The sequence below is a fragment of the Callospermophilus lateralis genome, chromosome 7 (genome assembly GCF_048772815.1).
Source record: "Callospermophilus lateralis isolate mCalLat2 chromosome 7, mCalLat2.hap1, whole genome shotgun sequence".
NCBI classification, from domain to species: domain Eukaryota; kingdom Metazoa; phylum Chordata; class Mammalia; order Rodentia; family Sciuridae; genus Callospermophilus; species Callospermophilus lateralis.
Window position 1 is genome coordinate 7811061 of NC_135311.1, and position 27069 is coordinate 7838129.

At 47.0% G+C, this 27069-nt stretch overlaps 1 protein-coding gene across 1 annotated transcript; it reads left to right on the forward strand.

The window, feature by feature from the left end:
- Positions 1–219: 219 nt before the first annotated feature.
- On the forward strand, positions 220–26208 carry Prcc (proline rich mitotic checkpoint control factor). Its single transcript, XM_076861529.1, has 7 exons — positions 220–976; positions 13510–13557; positions 16004–16570; positions 19179–19274; positions 21256–21399; positions 23384–23449; positions 25788–26208. The coding sequence occupies exons 1-7, from the start codon at positions 509–511 to the stop codon at positions 25872–25874; spliced, it is 1476 nt and encodes a 491-aa protein (XP_076717644.1). The 5' UTR covers positions 220–508; the 3' UTR covers positions 25875–26208.
- The last annotated feature ends 861 nt before the right edge of the window (positions 26209–27069 follow it).

Here is a 27069-nt window from a genome sequence, read left to right on the forward strand (position 1 = left end):
TCCTTGACTACCGCGGTGACCGATGGGGTTTGTAGTCACTTAGGAATTGTCAGCCTACCAAAAGAAACTACTCATCCCAGGGGTCCCTGCGATAGAGGCGGGTTTCCCCTCCTGTCTTCATGCGCACCCCTTAATCCGCCCTCGGACTTCAACTCCCGCCGTGCCTTGCGCCGAGATCCCTGCGGGGGAAGAATGGGGCTGTATCCAAAGTGTTCCCTGGGAGTTGTAGTTCCTATGTTGGTGAGGCGAGGAGGAGGCGGAGTGACTCGGCGGCCATTAGCTGTGTGTAGTTGCCTGGGACTGGGAGCATAAGTGAAGAGGGAAGCCTTATTCGGTGGAAATCAACTGTGGCCATGGGCTCCTGCCGGGGCTAGTCCTAGAATACGGAGCAGGCGGGCTTTTCGGTTCTCCGCCCCGCCCCGTGGCGGGGCCTACTAGGCCTCCGGGCATCCCCGGTCTCACGTAGGCCTAGTCTGCCGGCAAGGGCGCTCCAAAGGCGGGAGGCGCCATGTCGCTGGTTGCTTACGCCAGCAGCGATGAGAGTGAGCCAGACGAGGCTGAGCCCGAGCCGGAGGAAGAGGAGGCGGCGGCCCCTGCGTCTGGGCCCACTTTAGGGGGCTTGTTCGCTTCGCTCCCCGCTCCCAAGGGTCCGGCCTTGCTGCCCCCGCCCCCCCAGATGCTGGCCCCAGCCTTCCCCCCGCCGCTGCTGCTGCCCCCGCCCACCGGAGACCCCCGGCTCCAGCCTCCTCCCCCCCTGCCCTTCGGCCTGGGAGGCTTCCCCCCACCTCCAGGCGTGAGCCCGGCTGAAGCGGCGGGAGTTGGGGAGGGGCTGGGATTGGGGCTGCCGTCGCCCCGAGGCCCTGGCCTCAGTCTGCCCCCCCCCATCGGCGGCGCCGGGCCCCCCCTGGGGCTTCCCAAGCCAAAGAAGAGGACGGAGCCGGTGAAGATCGCGGCGCCGGAGCTGCAGAAGGGGGATGTGAGTATCCGGGGAGGGCGCCCAGCCCGCGCCTAGGTGACGGTGGCGACGACGGGACCCTTGTTAGAAACTCCTCCGTTGGCTCGAAGTCACCGGGACCCTCGAACAGGGCGAACCGCTGAGCCGAAGTCCGTCAGCTTTGGGGGGTTAGGTGTTCGGCCAGGCGGGTGTTCAGAGCCGGGCTGTCTGCACAGGGCCACTGTCGTCATCGCCTGGCACTGACAGGTCCAGGTTCTTGCCTGGGGACCCTCCGTCCCCAGACGGTGTCTTCATCCCAGGCTCGCTTTTCCCACATTCCTGTGCCGAGGGACAGGAAGAAGTCTGGCACCTGAAGACACTGAATGTCCAGGACCGAGCCTTTCCTTTGCCGCCAAACTCAATCATCAGGGCCTGGGGGAAAGTGGGTCCCCGACACTGAGTTTGAGGCAGTTCGAGAAGAAATGGAGTCTTTGTTGATGGCAGGCACTGGCCCTTTCCTTCAGTGGCTGTGGAACCCTGGAGAGGAGAAGTAGGAGGCTTAGCCGGCAGGTCCTACCTGGTGGAGGGGGCAGGTCCTACCTGGTGGAGGGGGCAGGTCCTACCTGGTGGAGGGGGCAGGGTCCTACCTGGTGGAGGGGCAGGGTCCTACCTGGTGGAGGGGCAGGTCCTACCTGGTGGAGGGGCAGGGTCCTACCTGGTGGAGGGGCAGGTCCTACCTGGTGGAGGGGGCAGGGTCCTACCTGGTGGAGGGGGCAGGGTCCTACCTGGTGGAGGGGCAGGTCCTACCTGGTGGAGGGCTGAGTGGGTATAAAGGCTGAGTCTCTGGGAGTCTCAGACCTGTACCTTGGTTGCACCATTTTGGCATTTTCAGCCTTTGGCGGTTAGGATGCTCCGGTACTATTTCTAGAACAGGCAGTCATGCTTATCTTGTTTCTAGATGTTGGAGCAGAAAAATAGCACAAAACCTAGGGCCTTGAGGGTAAAGGTGATTGGAAGTCAAGGGCAGGGACAGGTTTAGCGCTGCCAGGGAGCTCTTTCTTTATCTTCTTTGAGAAGTTTATTGGTCAATCCCTGGCTCACCTTTGATAACCTTTTTTCTGTACTGAGGATTGAACACAGGGATGCTCTACCACTGAGCTACACCCCAGTCTACGTTGTATTTTGAGACAGTCTAGCTAAGTTTCCCAGGGATCCTCCTGCCTCAGCTTCCCTAGCTGCTGGGATTATAGATAGGGGACATTAATCTTCGCTGATCTTGGTCTTGTAATTTTTGTATCTTTCCAAATCTGCCTGCAGTCATTTCTATTTTTGCATTTGTGGTTTCTTCCCCCAGATACCTTAATGTTTTATCCTCCTTCATATAAAAGTCTTGGCATAAAAATATGGTTCTGCTGGGTGCAGTGGCACACACCTGTAATCCCAGTGACTCAAGAGGCCAAGACAGGAGGATCCCAAGTCTGAGGCCAGTTTTAGCAATTTATTCAGGCCCTGAGCAACTTAGTGAGACCCTGTCCCAAAATAAGAAAATAAAAAGTGTTGGGGATATAGCTCCTGGGTTTAATCCTCATACCAAAAAACCCCCAAAAACCCATGTTTCTTAGGACTTCACCCCCGTCTACCTCGTTAACCTATTTTGCCCTATTGTCCCAAATGGGGAATACCCATAAAAACTTACATACAGTACAAAATATATAATTATATAATAATAATTACATAATTACAAAACTATTAGATAGTATTAATATGATGTTATAATGCCCAAGCTCTAGATTATGATTTCAACCTAATTTTTTTTTGGTACTGGAAGCTGGTTTTTTTTTTTTTTTTTTTTTTTTTTAAAGAGAGAGTGAGAGAGGAGAGAGAGAGAGAGAGAATTTTTTGATATTTATTTTTTGGTTATCGGCGGACACAACATCTTTGTACGTGGTGCTGAGAATCGAACCCGGGCCGCACGCATGCCAGGCGAGCGCGCTACCACTTGAGCCACATCCCCAGCCCTGGAAGCTGGTTTTGAACTTGAGATCCTCCCATCTCAGCCTCCTGAGTCCAGTTGCTGGGATTACAGGCATGATCATGCCTGGCCTTTTTTTTTTTTTTAAGTTGTAGATGGACACGTACCTTTCTCTTTTTTTTTTTTTTTTTTTTTTGTGGTGCTGAGGATCAAATCCATTGCCTCACACGTGCTAGGCAAGCGCTGTACCACTGAGCCCCAGGAATGGGGATCTTTTGGGGACCTGTGCAGCTGCTCTTTGCACACTCAAGTCACACTTTTAGATCCCCCTCCTCCCTTTTTTAAAATTTATTTTTTAGTTGTACACAATACCTTTATTTTGTTTATTTGTTTTTATGTGGTGCTGAGGATCGAAGCCAGGTCCTTGCACGTGTTAGGCGAGCGCTCTACCGCTGAGCCACCACCCCAGCCCATCTTTTTTTTTTTTTTTTTGATACTAGAACTTGCACATCTAGGGACTCTTTAACACTGAGTCAAATCCCCACCCCTTTTCTTTTTTATTTTGGGTCAGGGTCTCACTAAGCTGCTGGGGCTGACCTTAAACTAGAGATCCTCCTGCCTTCGCCTCCTGAGTCCTGTGATTACAGGTTTGCTGCACCAGGCTCAGCCCTTGAAGGTTTTTATTTTTTCCTTTTACAGATCCCCAGATTAACTATCTCTAGTCCCAGTTCTGGTTTTCTAGAGAATTTGATTGATTTGATTTGGGTTAGTTTATTGGATCACCAGTTGTCCAGGTAGTTCCAAATTCTTGCAGATGCATTCCTACATCAACTTCAGTCAGCTTGATGTTTTTTATTTTTTTTGGTGGTGGGAGGGTACTAGGGATTGAACTCAGGGGCACTTAACCACTGAGCCACATCCCCAGCTCTATTTTGTATTTTATTTATAGTCAGGGTCTCACCGAGTTGCTTAGTACCTCGCTTTTTGCTGAGGCTGGCTTTGAACTCGCAATCCTCCTGTCTCAGCCTCCCAAGTCACTGGGATTACAGGCGAGCGCCACCACACCTGGCCAGTCAGCTTGATTTAATTGGGGAATTAGAAGTGATCCATAAAATAGATAATCTTTCTTTTTCTCTTTTCCCTTGTTACCCTTGTTGCTCTGACCCAGGCTTCATTGGTTGATTTCACGTGTTCATGGGATGCAGATTTCTGAAATCAGGATTACCTTCCCCCTCAAAAAAAAAAAAAAAAAAAAAAAATTAGAGTAATTCTGCTAGAATAGTTCACTCACATAGTGTATATTCCAAAGCAAATAGAAACTTTTGGATTGGGACTAGGAGTGTAGCTCATGGGTAGTATGCACAAGAAGACCCTGGGTTCAGTCCCCAACACTGCAAGAGGAAAAATAATAAGAAAGAATGAAAGAAATTTTTGAATTATCTGGATTAGTATTACTACTACTTTTAGACTATTTACTTTCATAGTGGAAGTTTGAAACTCTTGAGACTGAAATTTCTTTGATTTTTGTCCTTTTTTTTCACTCCCTCCCTAATTTTTGTCGTTTGTAGTAACCAAGTAGTCAGGTTCCTGCAGCTGACTTAGCTGAAGTTTTGGTCCTAGTCTGAACGGAAGGGTGAGTGTGCTGATATTTTGGGTACCTGCTGAGTGTTGCCTCTGTGTTGGGCTCTTTCCTTTAGTTTACTGAGAAGGAAGGGGTTTAAGGAACAGGCAGTGTAGGAGTGGCAGAGGTTGATTTGGACCTAGAGGTGTTCTGTTCTTGGTGTCTACTGAAAAGACGGACGGAAGAGCCACAGGCAGCCAGAAATGAGAAAGCAGGACAAGCAAGTAAGACAAAATTGGGAGAGAAAACGAAATCCTAACTGAAGGGCAGGTGTAAGCAGAAGATACTTGAGACCAGAGAGTTAAAAAGTTGATGAATCTAGCTAATCAGGATAATAGTAGTGATTAGAACTTGGAGCCTCTGGAGGGTGGAGTGTCTGTTCTGGACCCTTATTTCCTCCTGGCTCCTGGCCCTGGCAGCCAATGATTGCTTTTTGGAGAGGGAGTCTCTGAACAGAGCCTGGGAAGATAAGAGGGAGGCTGCCATGGGAATGAGGCTCTGATGGATGAGCAGATCCCACTGGACCCTGCTTAATGGAATATGTCTGTTTCCGTTCTTGCTCAGCAGTCTGGGGTGTGTGTGTCTTGTCACTCTTGGCAGATTGAGCAGAGAGGACAGTGGTGGCCATGAGGCTCAGGTTCTTGTGAGGCCAAGAAGAAATATAATATGTTCTTAAGAGACACGATCAGTTTGTGTCTCTAAAACCAAATGGACCTGTCCTGGCCCGGCACTCTTGAGCCCCTGGGGCCCTGGTGTTTCCAGCACTGCCTTATTTTTTGGACTGACGCACACCCTCTTAGCTCACTTGAGTACCTTTAGGAGTTAAGTCCACAGTCTCTGTGTAATGTACTCCTGAGAATAGCAGGTTGGAGATGCTTCACTGTTTTAACTTTTCACCACTGTGACCAAAATACCTGACAAGGACAATGTAGAGGGGGACAAATTACTTGGGGCTCATGGTTTCAGAGGTCTCAATCCTTGGTCGGCAGACCCCAAGATAGAATCTCATGGCAGAAGGGAGTGGCCAAGCAAAACTGCTTGGCTTATGGCTGGAGAAAGAAAGGACCTTGGACATGTATCTCTAGGCCACTTCCCCATTGACCTACCTCTTCCCCAGCCCCACCTGCCTGCAGTTACCTCCCAGGAGTCCATTCACAGTATTAGTCTGTCAGGAGGTGTTGTGGCGGGTGCCAGTTATCTCAGCAACCCTGGGGGCTATGTGGGAGGATCCCGAGTTTGAGGCCAGCCCAGGCAACTTAGCAAGACCCTGTCTCAAAATAATAACTAAATAGATAAATAAATAAAAAAGGACAGGGGATGTAGCTCAGTGGTAGAGTGCCCCTGGATTCAGTCCCCAGTATCGGGAAAAAAATTAATCCATCAAAGGATTATTGCAATTCTCTTAGTATATCATTTCACCTCTTATGTTGCCTACCATGAGCTTTTGGGGGAACATTAAAGATCCAAACTGTAACACAAAGTGAAACAGAATTACCGTGTGATCCACCACGGTACTCGTAGGTGTAAAGAACTGAAAGCAGGAACGTAGACACATCAGAACCCCAGTGTTGATAGCAGTGCCGCTCTCAGGAGCTGACGGTGCCAGCAACCAAGTGGGCATCAAGGAAAATGGACAAAGTGTGGCATGTACACCCACCAGAATATTATTCAGCCTTTGAAAGAGACGAAATTCTGATAGAACTGTGACATGGGCCATGGAGACATTATGCTGAGTAAAATAATCCAATCAAAAGGAGAGGTGTCAGCGGGACGTGGTGGTGCATGTCCGTGATCCCAGTGGCTGGGGAGGCTGAGGCAGGAGAATCTCAAGTTCAAAGCCAGCATCAGCAATTTAGAGGCCCTAAGGAACTCAGTGAGACCCTGTCTCTAAATAAAATATATACTAAAAGAAGAAAGGGCTGGGATGTGGCTCAGTGGTCAGGTGCCCCTGGGTTCAGTCCCAAAAAAAAGGAGAAATGTTATGATTTCTTTTTCTTTTTTTAATTTTTTTAGTTTTAGGTGGATACAACATCTTTATTTTTGTTTTTATGTGGTGCTGAGGATCGAACTTGGTGTCTCATGTGTGCTGGGCGAGCGCTCTACCACTTGAGCCACAACCCAGCCCCAAATATTTTGATATTATAGAGATGCCCAGAAGATGCAGATTCATGGAGAGAGGTCACCAGGAGCTGAGGGAGTAGGGGTGGGGAGTTTGTGCTTAACAGGTACAGAATGTCGGGATGATGAAAAAGTTCTGAAAATAGACGGTGATGATGGTTGCCCAGCACTGACAATGGACCCAGTGCCTACAGACTGTGCCGTTGGACATGGTTAAAGCCGGGCCTGGTAGCACATGGCTGTGATCCAGTGACTCCCGAGGATGAGGCCGGAGGAGTGCATGTTTGAGGTCCACCTGGTCAATTAAGTTAGCCTCTGTCTCAAAAAATAAAGGCTTGGGATGTAGCTCTGTGGTAAATCCCCGCTGGATCCAATCTCCAGTGCCAAAAAAAAGTTTGGTAAATTTTATGTATATGTATTTTACCATGACAAAGCAAGAAAACTTTTTAGAAATGTTCCTATACTACTCATCACCAAAGATGTCTCCTCTGTGTCTAAATTAAATCCTGTGTGCTTAGGGTAAGCCTGGTGCCTCTAGCCCAGTTCACGATAGCAGCTGAATTGATTTCCTTTCAAATGCTCCAAGACAGCTGTGTTCCTCCAGGACGATTGGAAAATATCACACATGACATATCTTTTAGCATTTGGAGTTTGCTCTACACTGAAATTTCTTTTCTGTTTTTTTTTTTTTTTGGTACCAGGGATTAAACTCGGGGGCACCACTGAGCCACATCCCCAGTCCTATTTTTTGTATTTTATCTAGAGACAGGGTCTCACTGAGTTTAGCATCTTGTTTTTTGCTGAGGCTGGCTTTGAACTCACGATCCTCCTGCCTCAGTCTCCCAGGCTGCTGGGATTACAGGTGTGTGCCACCGCATCAAGTTTTTTCTGTTTTTTGTTTGTTTTTGGTACTGGGGATTGAGCCCTGGGGTGCTTTACCACCGAGCTGTATCCCAGCCCTTTTTGTTTTTTATTTTGGGACAGGGTTTCACTAAGTTACTTAAGGCTTTGCTAAGTTTCTGAGGCCTCATGCCTCAACCTTCCTAGTGACTGGAATTCAGGTGTGTGCCACCACACTTGGCTGAAGTTTATTTTCTTTTGTGAAGTGTTAAGATAATTCCTTGCTGTATTTCTGTTTCCTGTTAGCTTCTGTCTGGTCCCTGAATGCTTAGAAGTGCTCTGAGTGGCATTTAAACATCTTTCTGCAGGGAACCCATCAACCCGTGTTAGCATCCTCTTCAGGGTGGAACACGTGTGCTGGGGTTAGTGCAGGGCAAGCAGTAGGTCCTCATTCTGTTTTCCTGTCTTGCTGGTTCCCTGGGCTTCACCTTGGCTGTGAGTAGGTTTTCTGGAGGGTGGGGTGGGGATACTGGGGATTGAACCCAGGGGTGTTTAACCACTGAGCCATAGATTCAGTCCCTTTTTATAATTTATTTTGAGACAGGGTCTTGCCAAGTTGCTTAGGGCCTCCCTAAGTTGCTGAGGCTGGCTTTGAACTTGAGCGACTCCTGCCTCAGCCTCCTGACTTGCTGGGATTACAGGAGTGCACCACTGTGCCCAGGGTGAGTGGGTTGTTGAATCTCTCTAAGGACTGTCATCTGTTAGAGGTAGATGTTTATTTTACCACCCCCTCAAAGGTGAGTAACCATGACTTAGCTAGCACATTAGGGACTCAGCACACTTCTGAGGTTTTTATTTTTGTGTTTTGTTTCGGGGTTGGGGGGGCTGTCTGCCACAGTGAGTGTAGTGAGTGTAATGCAGTGGCTTATGACAGGGTTCAGTAGAAGTTTATAAAAAGATGCTCAAAGAATGATGATTGGGAGTAGCCATAGCAAATCCAAAAATCATAGGGTATTCTAAAGTCTTGTACAGGTTTTATTCTTTTTCTTTTTTGTGCTTTTACACTTTAAACTCAGCTTGTCAGTATAATAAAGACAACCTGTCACATTAAAGTCATATTGAATTTTCTTCCCACAGCTGATCCGGCCTTCAATTCTATTAGCTGTAGGACAGTTTGGCTGAACTCTCACAGTGGCTACTTTTTGTTTGTCTCAGCAAGTGAAAAATAAGAATATGCTTGTGTAATTTTTATAAACAGTCTTAAATTTGGAAAAAAATGTGTTTATTTTCAGATCATTGCCATTGGATCTATTGCATACGATGTTAAAGTTTAAATGTGACCCAGGACTCCATGACCAGGACTCCAGGCTTTCTGGTTTGCCAGAAAGCAGATACATAGATCTTTGGGGTCAAAAGACAAAGGGAGGGGGCTGGGGTTGTGGCTCAGAGGTAGAGTGCCAGGCGAGCATGCACAAGGCCCTGGGTTCCATCCTCAGCACCACGTAAATGTAAAACAAAGATATTGTGTCTACCTACAACTAAGAAATAAGTATTAAAAAAAAAGAAAAGGGATGGGGATGTGGCCCCTAAGAGAGGCAGTGGCCTTTGGAACAGAAGGAAAAGGTAGAACACACTGGGCACATCGGCGCACACCTGCCATCCCAGAGGCTCAGGTGCCTGAGGCAGGAGGATGGTGAGTTCAAAGCCAGACTCTGCAGAAGTGAGGCACTAAGCAACTCGGTGAGACCCCATCTCTAAATCATTAAATACAAAAATAGGGCTACTTTTGTGCCCACCCAGGGATGCAAAAAAAAAAAAAAAAATATATTGAACTCAGTGTTGCTGAGTTCAATTCCCCATACCAAAAAAAAAAAAAAGTAGAGCATGCTTAGGTGATGAGTACTTGAGACTTTCTCCCCAAGGAGTTTTGACATCTTGGTAAGCTGGAGAGAATGATCCTTGAACTCTGTTTAGAATTTTTATTAAAATTTTTTTTAATTAAAAAAATTAGTTGTAGATGGACACAATACCTTTATTTTTTTAATTGATTTTCTGTAGTGTGATGATGGAACCCAGTGCCTGACGCAGGCTAGGCAAGCGCTCTGCCACCAAGCCACAAGTGCCAGGAATCTTAGTTTGTATACATTGTCAGGACAGTAGCTCAGGCAGTCTTTTTTTCTTTTCAGTTTTTAAAAAATTCTTTTTATATACACATGACAGTAGAGTGTATGTCAACGTATTATACATATATGGCGCATGATGATTCCAGCCCCCTCCCTTCCCTTCATTCCCCTTTGTCTAATCCCGTGAACTTCCGTTCTCTGCCCCCTTATTGTGTGTTTGCAGCTGCTATCAGAACATTGAGGCTCGGCAGTCTTGAGAGCATCCCTCTGACACGCTGAAGTAGTGGTTTTAACTGAGACTTGGGAGATTACATAGCTGGATTCTCGAGCCAATAAGGCAGAACTGAGATTGAAACCCATGTCTGATTTTGTGCCATGTGGGTCCCAAGCTCTACCATTTGGGATCTAACATAACCTTGTCCTGTGGGTCTCAGGTCTAGACCAGTACAGAGCTCAGTGTGGAGTCACCACAGAAGCATAGGAGCCAGAGTTGGCTCAGATCCTGGTTCTGCCCGTCCTAGCCAGTGTTTAACTGAGTCTTACTTTCCTTCTTTGTAAAACTGATCATAATGCCTATTTTGAAATGTTACTATGAGGATTACGTGAAAAATTGGGCGTAAATTGCCCAACATGTAGCAGGTGCGCTGTGGCTGGCCGTTCTTTCCTTTGCTGCCCCTGTCTTTATTTCCTTGTTTGCTTGTTTTTTTCCACAGTATTGTGAATTGAACCTAGGGATGCTCTACCAGTGAGCTATATCCTAGCTCCTTTGAAAAAATTGTTATTATGAGACAGGGTTTTGCTAAATTGCCCCAGCTGTCCTTGAACTTGTGATTCTCCTGTCTGAGCCTCCTGGAGTTGCTGGGATTACAACTGTGCATCACCAATCCAGCATTTTTTTTTTTTTTTTTTTTTTTTAATGTATTTGGCAGCAGGCAGCAGTTAGTAATTAAAGTCATGCCTCCCGACTGCTGGGCTGCAATATTCAACTGTAATACATCCCCTTTGCCTTAGAGTTAGGGTGAGAATACCTCCGTGATATAGAGCAGGCAGCCCTGAGCCCCAGGTAACGTGACGTTGTTAATGTGAATGAGGTGGAGACGCTGAGTGAAGGAGAGCGGCTGAGGTCACCAGAGAGACTGCTTGGGAGCTGGGAGTCAGGGAGGGCACACACAGTTCAGATGGAAAGGAGAGACGTGGTGGCCATAGGACTACAGCTGGCGGGTGTGACCAGGGGGAGGACGGACAGGAAAAAAGCACAGTTGCAGGGACAGCAGATTTTTGGGAGGGGAATTTCATTTTGATTTTTTAAAAAAGTACTTTTTTATTTCAATTTGATTTTTTTTTTTTTTTTTTACTTGTAGATGGTACAATACCTTTATTTTGTTTATTTTTATGAGGTGCCGGGGATCAAACCCAGTGCCTCATGCATGCTAGGCAAGTGCTCTACCACTGAGCCACAACCTGGACCCTCAATTTAATTTTTATTTTTTTGGTGCTGGGGATTGAACCCAGAGCCTTGGGCTTGTGAGACAAGCACTCTACCAACTGAGCTATGCCCTCAGCCTTTATTTTTTAAAATCTTTTAAATTTATTTTGCAGTGCTGAGTATTGAACCCAGGGGGGCTCCATTGTGCTACACCATTTTTATTTTATTTTTTAATATATATATATATGTATACACACACACACACACACACACACACACACACACACACACATATAGTTCAGTTGTACTTGGATACAATGATACGTGCGAGGTGGGCACTCTACCACTGAGCTACAGCCCCAACCCATTATTTTTAGTTTTTAGTTTTGAGATAGGATCTAGCTAAGTTATCCAAACTGGCTTTGAACTTGGGATCTTCCTGCCTCGGCCTTCTGAGTCATGGGGATTATAGGCATGTGCCAGTGTACCAGCTTGCTACCTTTTATTGCAGTTCTTCAGTTCTTTGTACTTCTCATTCTAACTGGATTGTAAGTCTTTTTTATTGATTTATTTATTTTTTGGTACCAGGGGTGCTTAGCCACTGAGTCACATATCCAGTCCTGAGCCCTTTTCATTTTTATTTTGAGACAGGGTCTCCTTAAGTTGCTTAGGGCCTCACTAAGTTACGTGAACTTTTGATCCTCCTGCCTCAGCCTTCCGAGCCACGGGGATTACAAGTGTGCGATACCATGTTCAGCTGCATTCTGAGTCTTTGGTGGAGAGGCTACTGACACATGGAAAATTACACACTGGGTTAATAAATGGTCCAGGTTGGACCTCTGGAGAGAGAACTGTCTAGGGGCCACTTTTCCAGCTGCCTCAAGCCCTGCCTGGGACACCAGCTAGAAGCTGCATACTTAGCATAGTGTCTCTTCTTTAATTTCTTTAGTTGTCAATGGACCTTTATTTCATTTATTTTTATGTGGTGCTGAGAATCGAACCCAGTGCCTCACACATACGAGGCAAGTGCTCTGCCACAGAGCTACAATCCCAGCCCTAGGCATAGTCTCTTGATAGTAGGTTCTCAGTAATTATGATTGAAAGATCCTTGTAGCAAACAAATTCCAAAAGGAACTTGGGAGATTTGAAAGTCAGGATTACTATTTCTTTTTTCAGCAGTAGGGATCAAACCCAAGGAGCTTTACCACTGAGTTATATCCTCAGCCTTTTTTATTTTGAGATAGAGCCTTTCTGAGTTGCCAAGTCTGGCCTTGAACTTGCAGTCCTCCTGCTTCAGCCTCCTGAGTCTCTGAGATTACAGGTGTGCACCCCCATGCCCAGTAAGGATTTGAAGTCTTACAGTGTCTTGGAGATGGACGGCATTTAAATTCCTGACTAATCACCTTTATTTGCAGATACATTGACTAAGGAACAAATGGAAAGCTTTAAGATTTTTGGTTTGGGGAGTGGTTACAAAGTTAAGAGTTTGCTCTTCATATGCCTTGCATCCTCCCTCAGTTTAAGATGCTGAGGAATTGGTATTGAGCTAATAAAAGTTTAGATATTTTTCAGTGTAACAGCTTGTCTTAGAAACAGTCCTGTTGAGTCAAAGGATGACACAAATGACCTCCTGTCTTGCCCCAGATCTTAACAGTCATCATTTGCCTGCTTTCTTCCTGGACAGGAACAACTCTGTCTGGCAGACAATAGATCATACTTTGGAGAGGGAATGGATTTCTTCGATGGCTTTGACCTTTAATGCCTCATAGAAGAGTAGTTAACACACCACTTAATCCCACTGGACTTCCCTGGCCCTGTGGTTATGTAGTCTATGTAAGTGGTTTTAAAAGTGAAGCTGAGATTGGGTGAGATTGTGGGCCAAATCTCATTCATCTTCTAGTGGACAGATTTATAGGAAGTAGAATGGGTATAGCTTGTTCTTTCTACCACAGACTCAATGGGAGGAAATAGTCTCAATTTAACAGAATAGAAATTTGATGCCAAGGCCGGGCAGAGTGGTGCACGCTTGTAATCCCAGCGGCTTAGGAGGCTGAGACTGGAGGATCGTGAGTTCAAATCCAGCCTTAGCAACTGTGAGGCACTAAGCAACTCAGTGAGATCCTGTCTCTAAATAAAATACAAAATGGGTCTGGGGATGTGGCTTAATAGTTGAATGCCCCTGAGTTCAATCCCTGGTACCAAAAATAAAAAGAAATTGACTCCAAGAAGGCTGTGCAGCAAGTGTGGGGGGGTTGGGGACTGAGAACCTAGGGAGTAAAGGTACACCCCATTCTCTGAAGGTTACTGAGATCATCAGGGAAGCTGTGCTTTGGGGCTGGGCATAGGTGGCTCTGCCTCTGTACTGAGGCAGACACCCCGTCAGAGGGTCTTTGTGGTCTAACCTTTTATGTATTCATTTAGTATGCTCCACTGTCTTAAAACAGCGAGGCCTTATTCCATTTCTTTTTCTCTTAGTCAGATTCTGAGGAAGATGAACCCACCAAGAAGAAAATTGTCCTTCAGGTAAGCTTGATGACATACCGTAAGCCATTTTTTTCCTTTTCCCCACATTGTTTCCTGAAAGACAAGACTTAGCTACCTAGCAGTTTTCAAGGCATGTTTAGCTCAAGCACAAATATTTGAGAACTGTTTGGGTCTGGCTTTGGTTTCCTTTATAGCTTCAGGCCTCGTACATGCCCACTGGTCCCTCGCTGCTTCCTGGTGTAGCTTGAAGGAGTTAAACTCCTAGATACAGGCAGTGGTAGGGGGCGGATCATAACTCAATTCAGTTCATGTATTTCAGATAAAAGGATTATTTAGGGACAGTGGAATAAATGGATCAGTCAAAATGATGTTAGGGAGCATCTATGTTTTAAAATTGTCCGTCTTCTCCTTGTCCCATTTTTAACCTGGAAATAAACACTTAAACAGTACTTAGCTTATACCAGGCTCCGTTCTAAGTGCTTTACCAGCACCTACGGATACCATCCTTCTATTAGTGCCTACACCATAGTGTTGTTATCATCCCTGTTTGACTTAGGGAACTGAGGAACCTGCCTCGGGTCAGCAGCTAGTGGAGGCAGAACTGAGATCACAGTTGAGTCAGGCAGTCTGACTACTAGGGAGCCCATGTGATTGCTGCACTTGGCTGCTTCTCTGTTATCAAGGCCGGGACAACGAGCTCTCTGCTGTTTGCTTGTTTCTCCTGTCCCAGTGTTTACTCTGCCTGCCTCGGAGTGTCTTCCTATTTTTTCCACACTTGGTGATTTTACACACTCCAGTCTCATGCGGACACTGTGTCTCAGGGAAAAATATCCTGTCTTTAAAAGGTAGTTGACTAGGGATTCAAATCTATGACGCTGTGGCTGCCTCTTCCCCTGACTGTTAAGGTGTTTCTTTCCCCTCCAGGAGGGCATAGGTCACAGGTTGAAGCGAGGCTGCTGTGGCATCTGTTTTTATAGTAGATGCTAAAGAAGAAGCATGGGCCAGGTGCGGTGGTGCATGCCTGTAATCCCAGCAGCTAGGGAGGCTGAGGCAGGAGGATTGCAAGTTCAAAGCCAGTCTCAGCAACAGTGAGGGCCTGTGCAACTCAATGAGGCCCTGTCTCTAGATAAAATACAAACAGGGCTGGGGATGTGGCTCAGTGGTCGAGTGCCCCTGAGTTCAATCCCTGGTACCAAAAGAAAAAGAAGAGGAGGCAGGGAAGAGGCCAGGAAGCTGAGACTCCTGTTATCAGGGTGTTCCAGAGGAGATGGACTGGCTCTGAAGAACCCCATGATAAAGGGCAGAATTCCAGGTGGCATGAAGAGATGCGTTGACAGAGGAACTCTGAGCTCACGTTGGAGTGAGGACCCAGCCCTGCAGAGGGATGTAGCCATGATCCCAGATGGTGCTGGAGCCACACATTCCTAAAGTGGCCTGAGGAGGACACTGCAGCATGGTTTCTGTGAACCTGAGCCTCTGGGGGCTGCCACCCTGAGTTGATTCAAATCTGTAAGCTCAGTGGAAAAGAGCCTCTGTCCATATGAGCGGGTCTCCTGTGGACTGCACTGGTACTCTAGGACACTGACATGGTGACCTCATACCACTTTCCTTTCTCCAGTTGGTCCCTCCCTCAGCCCCGTAGCTAGACCAAGCTGGCTTTTTATCATACAGAAAGCAGGATCTGAAAGATTCCTTCGTTTTTGTATTGGAGTTGAACCACAGTCCTTTTTATTTTTTATTTTGAGACAGGGTCGTACTAACTTGCTTGGGGGTTCACTAGGTTGCTGAGACTGACCTTGAACTTGCCATCCTCCTGCCTTAGCCTCCTGAGTTGCTGGGATCGCAGGCGTGCACCACTGCAGGATCTGAGAGGTTCTTGGGAGTAGTAGAAACTCTGGATGGCTGAGCCAGTTAGCTTACAAATTGTTAGGTTAAATGCTTGATTCTGGCATTAACAAGCTAATACACCATAAGTATAAGCCTTTCCTTGGGCAGGGGTGGGGTAGGATGGACAGAGGGGATTTTTGGCAACAGGTATGAATGTCCCTTTTTTAGACAGAGCCTTATTCTTGGCTTTGGGTAGCAATTCAAAGGAAGGAGAGTTCAGGGTTCAGAACTTGGGGAGAGGTCGAGTGATTAGCTGGAGGGAGGCTAAGGATGATGTGAGATTAAGAGCAGTGTGTTTGCCAAAGACACAAGAGTGAAGGGGGACTCTGGCAGAGGGCTGTGGAGCCGGGCTGTGATGGAGCTGAGCAGAAGAGGGATGGCACCTCATGTCAGGAGAAGCAGCTGCAGAAGGGTGTGATACAGGAGTTGATGAGCCCAGATTGGCCTGAGTGGGTGGAGGTGAGAAGGAGCAAGGGCTGAGGAGGATGTTGGGCCAGAGCACATAACTGTGCTTTTTGTTTTCAGTGTCACCAGTACATGACTTAAAAATCTCACTCTTCACCTTTCTTTCCTCTTGCCCCCAACCGCACCTCCCCAGGGATCCAGCGAGGGGACTGGTCTGTCTGCCTTGCTTCCCCAGCCTAAAAACCTGACTGTGAAAGAGACCAACAGGTTGCTCCTGCCCCACGCCTTCTCCCGGAAACCCTTGGACGGCTCCTCCGACACCAAGCCCTCCAGACTGGCTGCAAAGGCCAAGCCTTCCTCTCTCGCTCCTGTCGTGGGCACCACAACCACCACTCCGTCACCCTCTGCCATCAAGGCTGCTGCCAAGAGTGCTGCCCTACAGGTGACAAAGCAGATCACGCAAGAGGAGGATGACAGTGACGAGGAAGTGGCCCCCGAGAACTTTTTCTCCCTCCCTGACAAGGCCGAGCCACCTGGAGTTGAGCCATACCCTTACCCTGTCCCCACGATCCCCGAAGAGCTGCCTCCAGGCACGGAACCAGAGCCGGCTTTCCAGGACGATGCAGCCAATGCCCCCCTTGAGTTCAAGATGGCAGCAGGCTCAAGTGGGGCCCCTTGGGTGCCTAAGCCTGGGGACGACTACAGCTACAATCAGTTTTCCACATATGGCGATGCCAATGCTGCTGGTGCTTATTATCAGGTGAGGGCCACACACAGCAGGCCACAGAAGGTTTGAGCCAATGGTGTGACCATAAAAAACACTCCTTTATCCTGAACCTTACCTCATCTAATTTTGACAGAGTTGACAACATAATCAGCACCCTTATTCTGTGTTAGCTTTCCATCACTGTGCCAAAATACTTGAGATAATCAACTTAAACAAAAAAAAAAAAAAAAAAAAAGGAAGGCTTATTTTTGGCTCACAGTTTTTGTCCTTGGTTGTTTAAGCCTGTTGCTTTTGAACTTGTGACAGGACAGTACATCATGGTGGGAGTGTGTGGCAGAGGAAGCTGCTCATATCACTGTGGCTGGTGGCTGGGGTCCTGTATTCCTTCCAGGTGCCCACCCCCAGTGACCTAACTTCCTCTCACTAAGCCCCACCTCTTAAAGGCCCCACAACTTCTCAGTAATGCCATGGAGCTGGCCACCAGGCTTTTTAAAAAAAAAACAAAAACACAAGGATCTTAAGGGGAAACATTCAAATGATTTGCATTCTTCTTTTTTTTTTTTTTTTTCCTGGCATACTTTAGATTGCACTTAGGGGTGCTTTTACCCATCCCCTGCATTTTTTATTTTATTTATTTATTTATTTATTTTGAGGCAGGGTTTCACTAAGTTGACCAGTCTGGCCTTGAACTTGAGATCCTCTTTCTTGTGTCAGTCTCTTGAGAACCTGGGATTACAGGTGTGTGCCACTGCACCTGACCCCAAACTATAGCATTCTGAAAACCAAATCTTATCGTAGGAGCTGGTGAGAGGTTCAGGAGAAGGTAGGAGAGGAGCAGCTTCTAATCTTAGAAAATGGGCTCCTCAAATTTGGAGGATGAGGGTTAGGATTAGTGTACACTTCCAGATAGCAGTCAGGAAGGGTCTCCGGGGGTGTGGCAAATCTTGAGACAACAGGGAAGGCCAGGTATGGTGGCACAGCCTGTAATTCCAGTGACTCACGAAGCTGAGGCAAGAGGTTCACAAATGCAAGGCCAGCCTGGGCAACTGAGACTGTCTCCAAAAAGTAAAAAGAGCTGGGGCTGAATCTTAGTGGTAGAATACCCCTGGGTTGAGTCTCCAGTATCAGAAAGAGAAATAGGGAAGGAAGACTCCCAGCAGTCAGAACTTCCCCAGAAGGGGGGCTGTGGGGGGAGCTCCTAGAGTTGGGCTCAGGTGATGGTTGAGCAGGAGGGTAGCTGGCCCCTGGCTGGCAGTTGCAGAAAATTTTACTGCCCACCTGGATGGTTTGAAGGAGATTTAAGTCCCCCTCGTCCACCGTGATTCTCTGAATTGGTCATCGTTAATCTTATATTCAGTCTGGGTGTGGGTAGGGAAAGAGGGCTTCAGGGGACCCTGTTCTGACCAAAGACTTTGAAAACAGTTGTGTTCCCTAAATCTTTGCTCCTAAACTTTATTGTATCTTGTAGACAGATCAGAGACTATGTCTCCCCTCAGGGCTATTATTAGGAGGAAGGAGAAAGATAATAGGAGGTTTGAGCTTTTTTTTTTTTTTTTTTTTTTTTGCAGTACTAGGGATTGAACTCAGGGTCCTTAGGCATGTTAGGCAAACGTTATATTCCCAGCCCTTTTAAAGTTTTTATTTTGAGACAGGATCTTGATAAGTTGCTGAAACTGGCCTTGAACTTGTGGTCTTTCTGCCTAAGCCTCCCGAGTCCCTGAGGTTACACTGTGTACCACCATGCCTGGTAAAGCACTTTTGAGTATTCTAAGGGACCCTGAAATTGAAATGTATCTTTTTGTGAATGCTACTATAGAAAATCCATAATTCTTAATTGTGCTGGAATTTTTGTATATTTTTGTGTAGTGAAAATTAAACTGTTTCCATTTAACTCATTAGAAAATGAATGTTCCTAGATGGATAGAAATTTATTGGAGCTTTGGGCAAAAGTGAAAGAATTAGGGAAAATAGAGTAGGCAAGGAGGAAAGAGGAACCAGTTTCTGGGTTCTCTGCTGGCCTAACTTGGCCAAAGCGGGGCTGGGAGGGGTGTTTCTTCCACCCGTCTTCCTCTGGGGTCTACAGCAACGACTGAGCACCCCAAGTCTGAGGGGAATCATTAGATTCCTGCAGCAAAAATATGGTAACACAAACCTAGTTTGTCCTAGCTTTGTAAGTTCAACAATATTTCAATAGTGATTTATTTAATATCAGAGATCCACAGCCTTCCCCTCCCTGTGGACGGTCTCCTTGTGTCCAGAGGGCCTAAGTGGGGTGAGGAGCAGGGGGCACGGCGCCTACCTCGTCACACCATGGCCCAGTGGGTCTCACGAGTGGGGGGAGCTGGGCAAGGGAAGGGTGGGAGTTGCCTCAGGTAGCAATGAGGGAGCAAGGCACAGATTGAAGGAGGAGAGAATGTCTTTATTTCTTGCTGTCCTTCCCTAAAAACCTCCCCTCTGTCTGGATAGTTCAGATCAGAAAGTGCAGGAATGTTGGTGGGTTAGCGGGTGGGTCCTTGGATCTGCGTCTTTAGCTGCTTCATCTGAGGGGCTGGAGGGGCCACCTTGTCAGCGCCTGTTTCTGGGCCAACCTTGTCTGTCTCCATGTCTTCACTTGATGTGTTCTTTTCCCCTCCGGCCACAGGATTATTACAGTGGTGGCTACTATCCTGCACAGGACCCGGCTCTGGTCCCCTCCCAGGAAATTGCCCCAGATGCCTCCTTCATCGATGACGAAGCAGTAAGTTAACATGACTTTTTTTGTGTGTCCTGCAGCATTCAGAACCACATTTAAGATTCAAAGCACTGCTCTTTCAGTAGGGAAGTCATAGCTTAGTAGAAGGGATCTAGGCGCGGGGAATCGCTAACCTCTGGGTGGAGGTTCTTAGATGGGCAGGTAGCCTCCCAGCCACTTGGGCGGCTGAGGTAGGTGGATCACAAATTTGAGGTCGGCCTGGGCAACTTAGTGAGACCCTGTCTCAAAATGAAAGAAAAAAAAAAAAAGTGGGGCTGGGGATGTGGCTCAGTGGTGGGGTGCCCCTGGGTTCATCCCCGGTATCACACACACAGCCTCTACTTACCTTCCTCTAGAAAGGAGTCTGTCGCTTTGCACACTTCTGCCTGTTGTTGGTGTTGTGTTCTTCCACAGCCTCTTGGCAAGTGTAGAGTGAGTCGTTAGGTCCTATTGCTCCTCCGCCTAGGGGCAGTTGGGTAGCCGTTCAGTGGTCACATTCAGTTTTTAGTAGGTAGAGCAAGCTAGGAGGCATCACTAATGTTCAGATCAGGACCTGGGTCTTACTGAAATTTTGGGGTGCTTTAGTTCCCCTTGCTCCACGCTCCCCTCCAGGCACATCTCTGACTCGGGTGACTTGCCATTTTTCTGGAGGAGAAGGAGGAGGAGGAGGAAAGAGTAGCTGTCTCCTGGAGAATTTGCTGGGCCCTTTTTGTGAGGCTCCCCAACCCAGCTCCACATTCTCCCTCCCATGTCCACTGCTGATTGGTGATACTGAACTAGTGAGTAGTACCAGAGGTGGAAAGAGAACTGAGTTTTAGAGGAGAAATCTTGGATTTTTTTTTTTTTAACAACCTGAATTCTTTTTTTTTTTTTAAGACGTTGATGGACTTTTATTTTGTTCATTTATTTACATATGGTGCCGAGAATTGCACCCAGTGCCTCACACATACTAGGCAGGTGCTCTGCCACTGAGCCACAACCTCAGCCTCTACTTTTTGTGTTTGACATGGTCTCTTTATGTTGTTCAGAATGGTCTTGGAGTCCTGGGCTCAAGCAGTTCTCCTGCCTTAGCCTCCCAGATAGCTGGGTGTTTAGGTGTGCACACCATACCCAGCTTACCCTAAATTCTTTCATTTTTTTATATTTAATTAATTTATTTTGGGTGTGTGTATGGTTCTGGGGATTGAACCCAGGGCCTCAAGAATGCTATGCAAACTCTCTACTACTGAACCACATCCCCAGCCCCTTACCCTAAATTCTTATTGTGCAAATTGTACCCAGTCCTTTTAGGTAGATACAGTTTATACACATTTGAGTACAGATTTATTCTGCTGGGTCTCTGTACTTGTTCATATTTGGGGACACCTTTTGTCTTCCCTTTCTTGGGGTCCAAGAGATCCTATGAGAAGCAGGCCTTTCATCTTCTGTCAAGAGAGCTTGGTAGATGGCAGGTGAAAGGACATGTTGCAAAGAGGAATTGAGAGTGTGGTAGGATTGGTGAGTCACAAAGTCATAGCTGGGTATGTGGTACACTCCTGTAACCCCAGTGACTCAGGAGGCTGAGGCAGGAGGATCGAAAGTGCTAAACCAGTCTAGGCAACTTATTAAGACTCTGTCTCAAAACAAAAATAAATAGATGCCTGTAATCCCAGGGGCTTGGGAGGATGAGACTGGAGGATCGTGAGTGCAAAGCTAGCCTCAGCAAAAGTGAGGTGCTAAGCAACTCAGTGAGACCCTGTCTCCAAATAAAATACAAAATATGGCTGGGGATGTGGCTCAGTGGTCGAGTGCTCCTGAGTTCAATCCCCAGTACACACCCCTGCCAAAAAAATTAGTGGTGGGGATATAGCTTAGTGGTAGACCACCCCTGGGTTCAATCCCAGTACTGCAAATAACAAAGTCACTCCAAAAACTCTAGATCTTTAGTGACATCTCTTGATCTCCTCACCTGGGTTCTTAACTCCTGCATTTTCTTCTTCTTTCCCAGTTTAAACGGCTGCAGGGCAAGAGGAACCGAGGGAGGGAGGAAATCAACTTTGTAGAGATCAAAGGTGATGACCAGCTCAGTGGGGCCCAGCAGTGGATGACCAAGTCATTGACAGAAGAGAAAACCATGAAGTCATTCAGCAAAGTAAGTAGGAAAGGCCTATTGGGTGACCAGTTTGGGAAGCTTCAAAGCAAAATCTTGTCCTACTCGCTGCCCAGCCCCATATGCACCATTATAGCCACATCATTAACAAACACTTGTTGCACATGGTCCTGGAGTATGAACCAAGCCTCACAGCTATACCTCTGGCATTCTAGAACTTTCCAGCATTTTAACTGTGATCTGTCTGGATGGTGGAGTCTGGTGTTAAGAGTGGTTAGTTGGAGCACTGTCGTGGGAAGATCTCTGATGTGTTGTGGCTCCTTCCTGGGCTGGACAGAGCCCGCAGCCACTCTGTGCTCTCCTGTATCTCATTGCTGTCCCCCTCCTGGTAAGCTGGGTTCTGTCTCAGCACATCTTTAAGGAGTGGGCTCAACAGAGCCTGAGAGTGCTGGGGTCCCTAGGTCCTGAGAATGCAGCTCGTCCTCACTCCTTCTCTCCATTATTTATTGTAGCCAGCTGTGGTCTTTCCAAATGCTTTTCTTCCTCACGTTTCCCAGCCCATGCCCGGCCTTCTCTGTGCTAGTTTTCTACAGTGTGATGAACATCTCTTCACCCAGAGCTGAGTAGAGCAACTGTGGACATTTACGAGCTTGCCACAGGGGGGAATATGTGGGGAAGCCCTGGATTTAAGCCCAGCACCAGCAAGGCCAAAGTCAAAGATTTTACCCCTGCTCGCCCATTTGCTTTGCTTTGTTCTGTGGCCACAGATGGCCATCCAAGCCCCAGCCGTTTGTTTTAACTGAATGCTGGCGGTCATACAGGACAGAGCAAAGGATTGTGGTTAGATCAGCATAGATCCATCACTGTTTACTGGAAAAACCACTTAGGAGAGCATGCTCTACTAACTGCAGGCCAAGAAGCATCATCACATAGTAATGGCTGTTGTTAGCACTCACCGTGGGCCAGGAATGGCGGTGATGTTTTATGTATATCATCTTTAACTGTCACATTAAATGACATGCAGTAATAGCATGGAGTTAGAATATGCTTTTTTCCCAGCTCCTGGTTTTCTCCCCATCATCTCATTGTAGTGAACTAGCTTTTTAGAATGAAGATATGGTCCCCGTCCTTGAGGAGTTGATAGTGTAGTTGGGAAGAAGAGATTTAAGGACACTTGAGTTTAAATGATTACAGCGCAAATTGATTACATAAGTGCTGAGGAGACTCTGGAGAGGAGTTTTGAGAGTTGGGTGGGGCTCGCTAGGAAGCTTCTAGCCTGAGACAGCTCTGGCAGAGAATAGAAAAACCACAGAATGAAAGCCCAGGCCAGCATAGACTTTGACAGTAAATCGTTTACATCAAAGTTTGGCTAGGCGTTCAGTGCAGTGATAGGCAGAGATTGGAGGACTGGAGAGAAGTGGAGTTGTTGTGAAATTTCTAATTCCAAGGAAGCTGTTGGTACCTTCTAGAATGGGTGAAGTGGGGTTTTGGCCAGAGGTGATTGATGGGAGAGTTTGGTAAGCAGTAGGTAGGAGACAGACTAGACATCTGGCCTGACTGGGGAGAAGGGAACAGAGACGAAGAGATTTTAAGGGGGAGATGGGCACAGGGATTGTGAGGAGTTCTTGGAGGGAGGGCAGAAGATCGCCACCTGTGCCCTGGCACTTAGCTATCAGACAAGCTGATGGCATAAAGCTGGTCTCGGGTGTCCTGAGCTTAGGGCGGAGGAGGTGGGAGTTACCAAAGAAACAAGATGGTCCTGACCTCAAAGTATTTCCAGCCTAATGGGGATATTAGCAGCCTGTTTCAGCAGTGATTCTGAGCTTGGGCTTTTTGCATAATGGCTTTAGTAAAAATAACTGTTTTGTAAGTATATAGACATAAAAACAGCTCTACACTGACTTCTGTCCCACAGGATTTGGGCTGTGTAATTTGTTTTTCAGTCCCCAGCCTGCACAGTATAGGCACATGAGAAACTTCTGCTTCTCTTCTTGTGGGTTAAGGTCTGTATTTTCTTCCCTTGCAGAAGAAAGGCGAGCAGCCAACAGGCCAGCAGCGGCGGAAACACCAGATTACGTATCTGATTCATCAGGTGAGAAGGCAGGAGGCCTGAGCCAGGCAGGATTCCCTAGACCTGGGAATTGAGATCTGGGTTAAGAGTAAGAAGCCCACATATAGGACCAGCTACCAGCAGCATCCTCCCCTGTTTTCTGGGTGGCCACCAGGGGGAGATGTGTCCTTCAGTATCATCCTGTTCTACCTCTTATTGCACAGAAGACTGAGTTACAGACTCAGTCTTAGAACAGACTTAGAACAGACTCCAGAAGAGCCTGTCTGGTGGGGTCTGCTTCTAAGCCTAGCAGCTCGGGAGGCTGAACCAGGAGAATTGTGAGTTCAAAGCCAGCCTCAGTGGAGGCAAGGTGAGGCACTAAACAATTCAGTGAGACCCTGTCTCTAAATAAAATACAAAATAGGGCTGGGGATGTGGCTCAGTGGTCAAGTGTCTCTGAGTTCAGTCCCCAATTCAAAAAAAAAAAAAGAATAGACTCCAGAAGAGAAAATTCAGATATCCAAAACACAGTTTAAGAGGAGGGTGAAGGGCTGGGGCTATATCTCAGTTGGTACAGTGCTTGCTTTGCATGCACAAGGCTCTGGGTTCGATCCCCAGCACCAAAAAAAAAAAAAAGGAGAGTGAAATGGTTTATCATAAGGTCCTTTTAGATAGTAAATTTATCTAATAATTTTTAAAACCTAAGAAAAAAATTGATTCACAAATATGACCTTTATCTAAAAAGGTCCATTTGTATTTGCCAACACAAATTTTAGAATTCTAGATAATCCAAAAAATGTGTTTGGGAATATGTCTTGGTACTATTTTCAAATCCTTAAACATCCGTTTGAGACCCACATTACTGAAAGCTGTCAGAGGTACAGACAAGAACATGAGGCACTTCCTGGCTATGTCCTAAGGGGTGTGCATTCTGGTTGGTGGTTTCAATGGAAAATCTTGCTTTCATGGTCCTTGTCATAGTTTTATCTTCCTTTTCAGGAACTCCTTTGGGCTCTTTCCCCATATTGTAATTTTTAGGGGACGAATTTGAGGGTAGAGTTTTTTCTAAACCCAAACTCTTACTGTCTTCCCCAGCACGTCTAGGAGAAATGAGCAGGCATCAGATAACATTGGGGATTGGGGAGCCCCCTTATCAGGATGGTGCTTGTACATTCCCAGAAGAGCCAGGAGATACTGAGATTAGAAGAGAGAAGTCATTTTTCTAGTACTGGTAGAATTTTTCACAGCTCTAAAAGATTACTTTAAAATGATGTGGTTGGGCACCTGTAAACCCAGTGACTGGGGAGGCTGAGGCAGGAGGATTGCAAGTTCCAGGCCAGCCTGGACAACTTAGTGAGACCCTCTCTCAAAAACCAAAAAGGACTGAGGAATGTAGCTCAGTGGTAGAGCACCCGTGGGTTTAATCCTCAGTACTGGGGTGGGGCAGGGGGAGGTACGAATTTTTGGAGTGCAACATGTCTTATATTCAACACAACAGCAAACCTCTGTTTTAGAGTTAAGTTCTGGCTGTTTGGCATCCTCTGGTGACCTCTCCAAGTCTCTGAGACTGTCCTTTCCTGGTCTGCTGGTTGGGTAACTGAGGCATCTGATTTAGATGCCAGCTTCTAGTTCTCCTTTTTCTATTTCCCACTTCAGCGCCTCAGTTTTAATTCTACCAGAGCAAGCACAAGGATTCTTGAGTCCTTGTTCTGCTTGAGCCTTGTTAGCTCTCCAAAGAGATGATTTTTCTTTGCTTTTTTGTGGTCTTCTCCTTTGTGGATAAGGGAAAATGAAGTCTTTCAAGGGATTTGTTCCTTCTTGTTTTTAGTTGCCAATGGATTTTTCGCTTTATTTATTTATTTATGTGTGGTGCTGAGGATCGAACCCAGGGCCTCACACATGCCAGGCGAGTGCTCTACCGCTGAGCCCCAGCCCCAGCCCAAGGGATTTGTTCTTTTCCTGTAATTGTTACTGTGGGAGAAAGTCCGTGTGTACGTGCACACAGGGGTACTGGGGGTTGAACTTAGAACACTACCACTGAGCTACATTCCTAGCCCTTTTATTTTTTTATTTTATTTTTTTAAATTTTAAGATAGGGTCCTACTTAGTTGTCCAGGCTGACCTCGAACTTGACATCCTCCTTGCTCTTCCTCTGTAGTGGCTGGAATTACAGGTGTGTGGCACAGTGAAAATCTTGCTGGGAAAAAGATTTTCAGTTGGGAAGCTCACAGAGATGAGAGGAAAATGTCTTTCACAATTCTGGTTTAAGGGCTGGCAGTATGCTTGCTCAGCATGTATAAGGCCCTGGGTCCAGTTCCTAGCACCGTACGAATACACAGATGCTATTGTGACAGCCCTCACCCCTTCTTCCTTGCCACAGGCTAAAGAGCGGGAGCTGGAACTGAAGAACACCTGGTCAGAGAACAAGCTCAGCCGCCGGCAGACCCAAGCCAAATACGGATTCTAGGGCTTTGGAACTGATGCTCCCAGGATCTCCTGCCAGCCTAGTTGGCCCAGCCCCCAGCTTCACCTCTGGGACCCCAGCTGCTCTAAGCCCAGGATGTCTTTCCCTGAGGACCCAGCCCTCGCCTCTGCGAGAATGAACATATTTGATAGATTTTTCTTAACAAGTTAGAAAATTGAGCTCCTGTCCGTGTTGGAGCTAGCAGACTGAGTGATGCCGCTGGAGGGGCTCCGAGTTCTCGGGTGAGAGTCTTGCTCCCTGTCAGGTGTGATGAAATGTTGAACTCTCCCCTACCCTTTTTTTTTTTTTTTTTTTTTTTTTTTTAAAGCCAGGGATGTCTGTTGAAATAAAACATTCAGTCTGACAGACGCTGCCCTCCTGCGCCTGGACCTCAGTGTGATGTCTGTGTGCAGCGTCCCTGCAGAGGGCCTTGAGCTGCCTTGGAAAGTGCTTTGCTTTTTCCCAATGGCCAGAACTGGGTTCATGACCTTCGAAGACCCTAGAATTGCAAGGTTTTATCTGGGTCAAGATCATTTTTCAAAGGGGCCTGTGATCCCAAATAGAGAAAACGATGCTGATCTCAGGTGCCTCTGGAGATGGGGGACATCCTGAGGTTCCTTCTGTGGCATGAAGGTGCTAATGATTAGATATAAGATGATATCCAGCAGGCAGTGGTGCAATTCCTCTTCCTAACGGTGAATCAAATTTACACTGATGTCATTGACCTGAGCTCTTCTGAAAGCTTAGGGTAAAGCATGAGGTCTGGACACACCTCAGAGACTCCCCAGTTCCCAGCCTCTGTTGGGGAATGGAGGTGGCAGGGCCTACAGGTTTCAGTTAGCTGTGGGGCTCTGCGATGAAGGGACAGGACAGATGGCATGATTTCTTTATCTCAGAGCAAGTTTCAGGTGGGGATGGTCATAAAAACAGTGTGCCACTCGTACTGTGAACCTCCACTAAAACACACTGTCAGGTGCTGGGACTCCAGGAGAACTTAGCTGCCAGGTTTCCTGCAGGAAAGGAGAGCTGATAGAAGGTCAGTCACGCCCTGATGCTTGTCCTGTTCAGGGAAACACAGGGAGAGTTAGCATTCTGCAAGGCTAAGGCCAGGGGGCAGTTTGAAGAGGTGCGTGGTGGGTACTTGGGGATGGGAGGGGGAGGCAGAGGGTGGCATCTCGTGCTTCTGGTGTGTGTGCTG

Coding starts and splice junctions, on each gene's coding strand:
- Prcc (XM_076861529.1), top strand. CDS start 509: ATGTCGCTGGTTGCTTACGCCAGCAGCGATGAGAGTGAGCCAGACGAG. Junction 16,571..19,178: donor CTGCTGGTGCTTATTATCAG/GTGAGGGCCACA, acceptor CTCCGGCCACAG/GATTATTACAGTGGTGGCTA. Junction 23,450..25,787: donor TTACGTATCTGATTCATCAG/GTGAGAAGGCAG, acceptor TCCTTGCCACAG/GCTAAAGAGCGGGAGCTGGA.